Source organism: Aulonocara stuartgranti (assembly GCF_965226115.1).
Source record: "Aulonocara stuartgranti genome assembly, chromosome: 7".
Lineage (NCBI taxonomy): Eukaryota > Metazoa > Chordata > Actinopteri > Cichliformes > Cichlidae > Aulonocara > Aulonocara stuartgranti.
The window spans coordinates 68280513-68291396 of NC_138945.1; the positions used below are offsets into that span (position 1 = coordinate 68280513).

The 10884-nt window shown below is 43.8% G+C and overlaps 1 protein-coding gene across 2 annotated transcripts; it reads right to left on the bottom strand.

The window, feature by feature from the left end:
* Positions 1-354: 354 nt before the first annotated feature.
* On the bottom strand, positions 355-9879 carry zpd (zona pellucida glycoprotein d). 2 transcript variants are annotated; one of them, XM_082542835.1, is made up of 10 exons: positions 7461-9879; positions 7304-7355; positions 7119-7226; positions 3911-4119; positions 3661-3818; positions 3328-3442; positions 1118-1245; positions 859-1042; positions 637-742; positions 355-517 (listed from the first exon to the last, which is right to left on the bottom strand). In XM_082542835.1, exons 1-10 carry the CDS (start codon positions 7479-7481, stop codon positions 396-398), a joined length of 1203 nt encoding a protein of 400 aa, XP_082398961.1. In that variant the 5' UTR covers positions 7482-9879; the 3' UTR covers positions 355-395. The 2 variants fall into 2 exon arrangements, with proteins under 2 accessions (XP_082398961.1, XP_082398962.1); XM_082542836.1 differs by lacking the exons at positions 7119-7226; positions 7304-7355; positions 7461-9879 and adding an exon at positions 4552-5130.
* Between the last annotated feature and the right edge of the window lie 1005 nt (positions 9880-10884).

Sequence of the window (10884 nt, forward strand, 5' to 3'; positions counted from 1 at the left end):
ACAATTTGCTGCCTTCATTAATCGAGTTACGGAGAAAATTAGACATTGAAATATCTAACATTGCATTTCTAATGTTAAGCTTTCCTAACAACACTCAGCCTCCAGTTCACAAACTTGCCATAAGCCTGGTTGCTTTTGTTAATGATGAGCCCACATGTGTCTGGATCTCAGTTTTTGCAAATATAACAGAAGTTAATCTCTTTTGGGCTCACGAGGCATCATCTTAGATGAAACTTGATTTTTGCTTAAAGGTCACCAGTTCCTTCTGCAGCCATGCTTTCCTCAGCTGACACCCACAGTCTGTGAGAACACTTGTTACGGTCGTCATAATAATAAAACAAAGGAAAAAAAATGCACATTTTAATGTTTTATTTGTGCTGCCAGCAGCATTGTCATCACTGCTCCTCTATTTTCGCTAGCCTCTTTCTGCCAGCCTTGGCCACAGTGATGAGGATGACGAGGAAGAAGCCGAGAGTCCACACAGCTGCTACGGGCAGCACCACCGCCAACAGTACGCCTGAAACAAATGTGAAATTTAAAGAGAATGAAGGGACACGTTTCTCATTAGCAGAAACCTGCTGATGCTACAGGAGCAGCAGGCAGAGTGTAAAGATTGATATAGAAACAGGAGCTTACTGGACTGAGATCTGTCTGGTACTTCGATCCTGATGGGGCCATAGGTGAGGAGACCCTGAGCGGGGTCGGCACTCACTGCTTCTCTCTTACTGATCGAGTTACAATTCTGAAAAAGAACGATGCTCCTGAGAAAAGTCAAAGATGATGAGACGGTAAAAACGATGCACTTCATCGTGTCCACACACTCCTAAATCGCCCTCAATAATAATAGCAGCAGCTCACGGGAATGCAGGACTCGTGGTCGTCCAGGTCACACAGCTGTACGGTGCAGTGCAGGTAGAGGTCGTGCGGATCTGCTGAGAAGCGAAACATGTCGAAGCTGTAGCGGACGGTGGACTTCTGCCCATTACGTCCAGACTGTCCCTCGGTTATATTAAGGAAGGAAACCGTTTGGTCCTTCACACACCTGGATGAGAGAAGTCACTGGATGTGAGGAGTTCATCGTTCACGTGCCAGAAACAACACAAAGAGAAGTTCTGACCCATTCTGAAGCAGGAAGTGAACAGATCCCTCTGTAGAGTTTGGCTGGGGATACTGTGTGGCCCAGCACTCGTTTACTCGGAGCAGAAATAAATCTGCAGGCTCCATCATTGTAACCTCGACATATACCTGTGCAAAACAAAACAATTCACTTTAATTAATATTTGGTTCTTCAGAAGGCACTTAAACCAAGACGATTTTCTAAGAATAAATGTCAAAATTCCCAATCTTCTGATTTGATTCTTTGATGGCAGAGAAAGGGTTGACCTGCTAATCCCAGTTGAGGTCATCTCTAATGGGAGCGCGTGCTTACAAAGGCAACATCAAAGTCAAAGCCACCATCAGTGTGTAGAACATTAGCTGGGACTAATTTCACCCCGAGCATAAACTCGGCTAAACGTTTCGTCCCTTTAAACCTCATTTTCAGCATTTAGCCTGAACGGTCAAACGCGTGGTTCTCCAACTCAGTGCTGGGAACCAGTTGTGGACAACAGAGCCACACAGGTGAGGTGTGGAGGACCAGAAATATGGTTTTCGTCCAAAAGCCCTGAGCAACCCCTCATTTCTTGATATTTTGTTAGGAAAATAGGACAGATTTATTGAAACGTGCAAACATAAATGGAAACATTTGAGGCAAAGAGAGTTTCTACATCGTCAACCAACCTTCAAGGACATTCAGAGCTGCTCTTTGGATGTTGGCTGCCTTTTGTTCCATTGCTTCAGTAACGTTAAGATCTGGAGGCCAATCACCAACTAACCATGTATACTGTCACTGCATTTGCAGTTCTTGGATTCATGTTGAAAAATGGAGCTGCTGCCAATCACAAGCTTTGCAGATGATAATGTAAATCTGATGGTACTTTTCATATCGTTAACGACTTTGACAAGATCATCAATACTACTGAAACCCAAACCATAACAGCCTCCGTGCTTCACAGATGACTTTAGACATCCTGGTGTGCTGCTCTGACCTCGTCTGTAGAGACTGATGATATTTGGATGCATCGCTCCGTGACGCCTGTTGCTACCGTTCGTGTACCTTGGCACACCTCAGGTTTTCCCTCCCTTGTAAATGCCTTCATGACAGCCGCTCTACCACAGAGGTAAACGGTTCATGAATTACTCAGCTGAAGAACCAGATGCTTCTCTCAGGTCTTCACTGGATTCCCCCATTTTTTAAGGACATGACTTTCATGTATTGTTCATCTGCTGCAGATATGTCTTTTAGCCCGGCCAACTCGTTGTGACACACACACACACACACACACACACACACACACACCTACCTCCAAGATGTGCAAACCTCCCCCTCAAACTGAGCCTTCTTTTCTGAGTTTGAGGTGACCCTGCACACCACCTCCCCCTTTACCAGGGCGTTTGTGTTGTGTGTCCAGGTGAGATGGACGGCGACGTGGGTGCCCAGAAACCTGAAGGTGGAGACAGATTCCACCACTTCTAATGGGACCGGTCTGTGCCTCCTTAAGTCCATTATGAGTTCGTTCAGCTTCAGGTTGTTTTCTAAACACCAGCGGGACAGGTTCTCTACCTGCGCCCTGTACGCCGTCTCATCTGCATCAGAGATGAGCCCAGCCACGGCCATGTCATGGTCAAGCATGCCAATGAAACCCCCGTGATGTTTGCCATTTATTCCTGTTTTCTACCATCTATATTGCATTCTGGCACCGTTGGTGTGGAGCACCCACAATTCTAGTGTACACATACAATGACAGTAAAGGGCTATTCTATTGCATTTGAACCAGGGCACATCAGCATTGTAACCTGTGCATAATCAAACTGCTCTTGGGCAGCTTCTGTCCAAGATAACAGATCAGCATTTACAAAACCACCACCCAACAGTCTTGGAAAATGGCACCACCATTGCAGCTGGCATCATGAGTCAGACCGTGGTCAGGCGGGCAACAGTGCTCAGGATCTGTAGTTCTCTGTATCAAACAGACTGATTTTAGCACTAAACCCTTCTACTTGTTGCCATCAGATATGAACAAAACCCTATTAATCAATCTGAGTAATATTTCTACAGCCCTGAGTGCACGTTGACTAGCACTACATGTACCTGCTTAGCTCAGGTGTTGCATAAAGGCAGGCTGCATCACAGCACAGGTGAATTTGAAACCTGCTTCAAAGAACCAAAAGTCCATCCTTGTGTCTAAGCATCAGTTTCATCTGTGACTGGTTAAAATCTTAACCCACCTTGTCTCGGAGCTCAATGGTTGGAGAGCTTGTGTAAGGTTTAGTGTAAGTGTGGTCTGTGTACAACATCATCCGTATCTTGGCTTCAAGTTCGTCTACTCGCATCACCGTCTCGCTGCAGGTAAACAGAAGAAAGTCAAGAAAGGCGGGTTGTTCGTGGCTCTGAATACTCAATGGACAGAAAATCATTAACTCATTGCAAAGACTTCAGCAGACGGGTTTCAGAGGTCCATCAATTGAACAGACTTATTACAATGCTCAAAGGCAGCTTAAAAAAAGAAAAGAAAAGTGAAGTACCATGGATGGAAAAGATGCGTTTATTTCGCCCCTCACCTGGAGATTGGTGAAACTGAAAAAGGCAGACTGACTCTTCTGATGAATGGATACATGCACGTGAAATCCATCCTGATAACTGGATCTCTAATGATGTTTCCAGTAACCCGAGGGTCTGACCTCACACTCAGGGAAAACCAGATGTGAGTTACATTTTTCTGTAAGGGGACAATAAAAGAAACAAAACATTGAGGCGCTCATCTTTTTCTAGGCTGGCGCAGACATTAAAGGAATTGTGCTCGAGCTGCACCTCAAACGGCAGTCCTCCACAGGTCACGTATTTGTGTTTGGAAACCCTGAACACGTAGTAGGGGACGCCGTCGATATGCTCTCTCTTAGCACCACAAGATTTGTTTGGCAAGTGAAGCGATTCCAGCGGCACGCCGTGATACTCGAAAAAAGCTTCCGCTGCTCTGATTGCTATGTGGTCTTTCCCACACATAACCTTGAGATGTGCATCTGTAAGAAGCAAACGTCAGCGAGTCTCTAACATAAACACGTATCAAAGGAAACGGCTCAGTTGGTGAATCGCATCCATCTGAGATTCCAGTTTGTTCGTGTAAATGAGAAGTTTGATGCACACAAAGGTTAGCCATGGAGTCCCACAAGGCTCTGTGCTAGGACCAGAGATGGGCTGTAATCCGATTACTTTTTTCAAGTAACGAGTAAAGGATTACTATTGCAAAAACGGTAATTAGATTACCGTTACTTTCCCGTAGGAACGCTGCGTTACTGCGTTACTAAAACCATGATTTTTTGCGAGTGTCTCATGACAGTGACGTAAGCGAGTGCGACGTTGGTGACAACAGCTGTGTGCAGATCAACAATGGATCATATATCGAGTGCAGAGAGAGTATGAGCGTGCAGCGTTTAAAGCGTGGAAGTACTGACCTTACTTTGAGTTTGATTCCATAAAGAGTGACAAAAACATTAGTGTCCGCTGTGCGTGGGAAGAAAACTTCTTTTTACAGCGAAAAAACCCCTAAACTTCCAACAAGCACCGAGTAGCTACGACGTAATGGGAAACTCACAGAGAAACTCACGGATTCTTCCACTGACCGCGGCACACCTGCACCAGGGTAAACCTCCGCCTACCCCACTCCTGCTTTACAGGTGAAAATAGAGCAACAGGACCGCTGAGTCTTTGATGTTATTTATTTTCTGCTGTGTTTTACTTGCATCTATTTGAAAGACTGAGTGTAAACACAAAAAATATTTTATTTTATGTGCTGGAATGTGCAGAAAACAGGTTTAAATGTTAAACTAATTTATTCAAGTCAGAGAATGTTGCAGATAATTAAATGTTTGCTTGATGCATAAAGTTAAAAGATTAAAACTAATAAAACAAGTTTTAAAAAGAGACTTTTCCATTTGATTACATTTTGTATGATGGATTATGTAGAAAAAGTAGAATTGGGCTGAAAGATCTATCACTTTATCACCTCTTCAGGTTGTAAATCGTGTTTTTAAAAAGTAACTAAGTAACTAAGTAATTAATTACTTTTGAAAATAAGTAATCAGTTACTGATTACTTTTTTCAAGTAACTTGACCAACACTGGCTAGGACCACTACTTCTCACGTTAGACAACATTATTAGAAAACACTGCATACACTGAAACAAAATGACATCAGTTGTCTCAAAGGCCTGGATGAACTTCATTTGTATTCCATCGTTTCCATTTTACTTCTCATCGTTTTTAAAACTAGTTTTCATTGCAGTTAGTTTAAATGTCTTCTTACACCAAGCTTTCTGTTAGGTATTTTAGTACCATGGGAGCATTTACTGGATATTGTTTTATAGTGACATTATACAGGAAAACTCTGTCATTCAATAAGGCCCCTTTGTTTTAGTTATTTTTCTCTTTGACCCAAGAATTGATGTGTGAGAATCACAGGCTGGTACAAGGTTGAAATACCACAGAGATCACTCCCTCAGCTACATTAGTTTCTTAATCTTTTAGACACCTGTTGAAGGCCAGATGGTTTGTTTCAGATTTCACTAATGTAAGAACTCTTTGTTTTGTGCCTTGAAAATATGTCGCTGAGATAATCACAATTGTAGCTGAACTAATAAACTACACAAAGGGTGCTTCTTCACCCAAGGGCAGGAAGACGCTGCCTTATCTTGGTCTGTACTGGTTTAAACTGATAATCTGCTGTCTCATGAATTTTACCCTCTATATAAACTGTTGTACTTGAGAATAAAGTTGAGTCGATTTGGGAAGACAACCTGAAGCAGTCTCTGTTTTCTTGTTCTCCCAAGCTGCTCCCGAGCTCGTACTAACACGCTGAATGGCATGCTTGAATGTTACTTGAGAATATATTTGACTGTGTTACAGACTAAGGGACATTCTCTGCTGATAGACGTCCACGCCTCGGAGGAAGTCGATCCACGGATTAGGCCTTGGAAACCGTTTCCTTCACTTTCGTTAACTGTAATAACCTGGGTTATATCCCACCTCTTGAAACACGTCAGATGACAGGCAGCCCTGTCATTGTTTGCTAGTTACAAATGTGACTATGCCTCAAGTTTCTAGTAGAAAATTAGGAAAAAGTTTTTCCACATCAAACCATAATTTGACTGAAGATTTCTTAGGGGCAGTGCGCAGTACTGTAAAACACCAAGTAAAAATTAGCACACCTTCAGAAGATTAGATTAATTAACATCAGGCTTTGCTGAATGAGACGGCAAGAAACGTCACAGATATTGACTTTGCTACATAAGAAAACACGAGCCTGCGATCAGGAGAAGCACCGTTAACAATGCGGTCAGAAAAAGAAGCATCTACACTAGTCGGGAGAAAGCTGTGGGTGGGTTGTTGCATATCAGCATTTTAAAGTAGAAGAACCAGGGAGGGGAGATCCAAGTTTGTGGCAGTAACAGATGGAGAAGCAGAAGGGTACTGCAGAGTGAAACGTGGTGGAGGAAAAGTTTAAATCTGGGCTCGTTTTGGCTACTCTTAAGTTGTTCGTCCTTCAGAGACACTCCACCCTCTGGTTTGCTTGTTTGTGGATAAGGATTCATACACAGCAGTGGGATAATGAGCCAAACACCTCAATCTTTGTGAAATTGGACTATCACGGGCTGCCCTCCAAAAAAACAACACTACATATTTATGTTGGAACAAGACGTGGAAGTGGGTATAAGAGGACTTGCAGAACAGTGTCAGTGCAGCTAAATGCATGCTATCACAAACCAAACGCATGATTCGAAAACTCATTTTTCACAATGACAAGCTTTGAAATAATATTCTAAGAGATATTAGCACCGGGATCAATCTGAGAAGCTGATCTTAGACAAGTATACATTTTTGTACTTGTTATGATTTAATCTCCAATTCAAAAGCCCTAAACACAATCAGCCCAACTCAGCATAATTCTGGGGTGCATTCAGTTTCTCTTTGACAAAACTGATGATGAAATGCATTGAAATAAAAGAAAAGACAGGAGAGCCTACTTCGGTCACACTTGTCAGCATAAAAGCCGAGAGCACATTTGCAGCTCCTCTGGTCTTTAGACAGGACGCATCTTGTGGGGTCGGTGCAATGCTCCACACTGCAGGTTCCTTAGAAAGGACACAGTAAACGAACTTGATGAATCTCCACGCTGAAACACATCTCACATTTTTTTTAACCTTCTTACCCTCAACTCCGTCCAACGTGAACCCGAGGAAAAGCAGCAGAGCCACGGGAAGCTATTTTGGAGGAAGGATATTTCCGCTTTTACTCTTTTTATCCATCTTTCTTTTCTTTTTTACACGAAAGGACAATAAAGCTGTGGCTGTTTCACCCGGGCCTACCTTCAAGCCGGTTAAGCTCATTGCAGTAACGATTTGTGGGTATATGCAGGACACGCTGGCGTTATATTTGCAGTCAAACGAGACGTCCTTCTCCGCTCCGTCGTTACTTCACCTGCCGGTCTCCAATCAGGAACACCTGCTGTGTTTTTCCGTGGAGGGTTTTGGAGCTTTAACCCCGCTGTTTGAACCCCGCGAATTAATTCGGCTAAATATGTCATGTTTAAAGTATCAAATAAGTTTGAACACTCAGCCCCACCACGTCGATCTCCTGCGTTTTATTGATTAACATAAATAATATTCTGATAATTGATTATATTTACATTTTATAGTTTCACGGTTTCCCTTAAAACAAAGGGAAAGAAAATAAAAAGAGGCAAAACACAAACATCTTTTTTTTAGTTCCTTCGTGGATGTGCTGACAAAATTGGTTTTATATATCAAGAGGTTTCCAGCAGAGGGCGCTATTGCCGCCTCAAACTAGTTCCGTGCTTCGTCATCCCCATCACCGTTTACAGCAGTGGTTCCCAAACCTTTTTGCTGGGCCCCTTTGTTTTACAAGAAAAATGTTCCCCACGCGCGTGCACACGCACAAACACATCCTCCAACCACACGCGCTCATATTTTGCTCCATTGCGGTTTATTTCACACCTCAAACATTTAGTAAACAATTAAAAAACACAAGTAAACTGCAATAAATTACAGGTGGTAATAAAAGAAACTACTAACTCTTTTACGCTGCGTCCGCACCTACACGGGTGATTTTGACCACGCAGCCGTTTCGTCCACGTAAACGGCGTTTCGAATCACCGAAAACGGAGATTTTTTTAAAACTCCTTTTTTGCGTTTACGTGTGGACGAGGAATACAGAGTTGGTCAGGCAGCGTCAAAGGTATGCGCCTTTATTCACGTCACGCTGTGGCCACGTTATTGTTTACAGGAGATGAATCACAGAATGATAGAGACGAAATACTGTTAATCTGACTGTCTGCAGGTTTACACGCAGTTACTGTCCCTTTGTTTACAAAGGCAGAGGCGTCACGGTGTCATTATTTTACACGTACTTGTTTTTTTCCTGTGTAATAATGTTCAACATTGCTGTCAATACATTTTTAAAAAGGTTGGTGAAGCCAAAGGGAAGAGTTGCTTCACCACATTTTCTAGTCTTTGGCTTAGAATGAAGTTGGTTTGGAAACATATTCAGCGACGCTTCATCTCCTGCTTTGCGTTTCTGTGGCCCCCGTGCTAGCAGTGTCCAAGCGTTTTGTTTTGATCCCCCCCCCGCCGCTAGGGGGCGGGCCCCACACTTTGGGAAGGTCTGGTTTACAGTATGCGTAAAAACGCCGCAGTCACTCAGGTGACTTAAAGTTCGGCTCTCTAGTAAAGTAAAGACTTTGAGCCAGATGCATCTGGACACTGGAAAATCACTAAAACCACTTTGATTCCATATTTGGACCACTGCGGGCACAGAAGGTTTAGTGTCAGCAGGTCAAAACAGTGGGGCTCCTGCATGATGGGCCTGTGGTTGGAAATATCTGTGTCTCCAGGGAAGCCATAAGTGGGTCAGTGCATTTCCTTCTGTTCCAACTCGTCACACCCCGAGGCTGGGGTCCATACTCTCAGGCATCACTGGCCAGGCCTCCCTTCTCTGCTGCAGAGGCACGAACAGCACCGAGGAGCAGGTTCTTTGTCTCTGGTTGTTCAGAGCTGTACACTTCATTTTATTATTCCAATCTTCAGTTTTGCAAATTTGAGTAGATGTGACACGATGTTACAAAACCTCTGAGGAAAAATCGGCTGAAATCCAGCAAAGAGCAGAGGCCAAAGATTTTGAAATTACCGATAAATAATGGCTCGGCACACGTCACATTTTGGTTTAAGATGAAATACTGTTACAGTACAAAGATGTCCTCTTTTTACACTGTTGGTAATTAGCTTTAGATTTACAATGTAGCCATGTGTGCTCTTGTCTTTGCAAGCAGAAAAAGAATCATTCTGCTACATTTGAAATGATCTGTTCTGTGCTTTGATGCTTCCCCTCTAGCTGTAGGTAATACAATCCACTGTGTTACTATAATCTCAGTCAAAGAGAAAAGAAACATACTGGACTTTATTAATGGACCAAAGAGGGAATCTTATGCTTTACAGCTCAACGCGGTGAGTTTATGGAAGATTTCATCAAGCAGATGTACCTGATATCAGAGTGAATTTGACTAAAATAACTGAAAAAGAAAGAAAGAAAAAAATGATCTCGGCAGATTTAACTGACAAAAACGCGATCATTATTTTCCCTTTTCAAAGTACCGGTACACAAATGATCGTTGTAGGACTGAAGACTTGAGCTCTCCCAGCTCTGCTCCGTCTGGCTGAAGCGGGTCCTCGTCTCGTCGGCAGCGGTGCAGGGCCACCCTGGTGTTGTGAAATAGCCGGGTTATAAGAGGTGTGTGTCATCGGCCTGATTCACAACACCAGCTGCGGCACACACACCTGAGAGGCAGATCTTCGGGTGACGGAGCTCTTAAAAACACGCACGAGCATTTTCCTGAGAGACTGCACCGCCCAATACAGTCTAACGCGGCCCTGACGACGTAAGCAGGAAAAACATAAGGAGGCGATAAAACAACAAATGCAAAGGCGAGACAAAAAGACGCTCGAGCACAACAGCGTGGGCCTCCTGTACCGTTCAGCTCAGCTGTGTTTGTGACCACGAGTGATTCCGACCCGTCTGCAGTTATGTGGAGCAGCAGAGACAGAATGAGCCTCCATCTGTGTTCTCTCAGGCCAGACTGAAGGACACAGAATGTGGGCCACAAACAGAGGAGATGGAGGGCCAGTTTTTCTAGCAAACCTCAAGCGATGTCTGGTTGTGCTGCTGAATGTTCAACAGGGGCTCCAGGAGGGGCTCGGTCTGAGTTCAGGTAGCTTATAAAGGCAGGAGTGGTTAAGATGCTGTTCTAAATGCTGGCCGGAGCGCGGCCGGGCGATTACGGTGCGCCCTTACAAAAGATTTGAAGGAACTTTGCATACAAACGTATCACAAAGTTAAACAACGTCCACATTTTTAGTCAAAGATTAGTTTTTGGTTTCTTTACTAATAAAATAGTTTAAGACTACCTCCTTTGAAAATACGCACAAGGAACGAGCATCACGAGGACGCACTCGTTCTGCAGCGTGCGGTAAAATGTTTTGTTCCACTGATTTCCCCTCTGATGGAAACAGAAATATCCCCCCCAAGTCCGATAGCTGAGCTTGAGCCAACCAACCATCTGCCAGGGGACAGGACGCTCCACAGCCTGTGGAAACGGCACGGCTATGGCCTGCGACACTCGGGACTGCGTAAGGCTGAGAGGAACGGTCTTGTTTTGTTTCCCAGGGAGACGATTCAATTAGATTTCACCTGATTTATTCCCTCAGGGGGGACATGGAG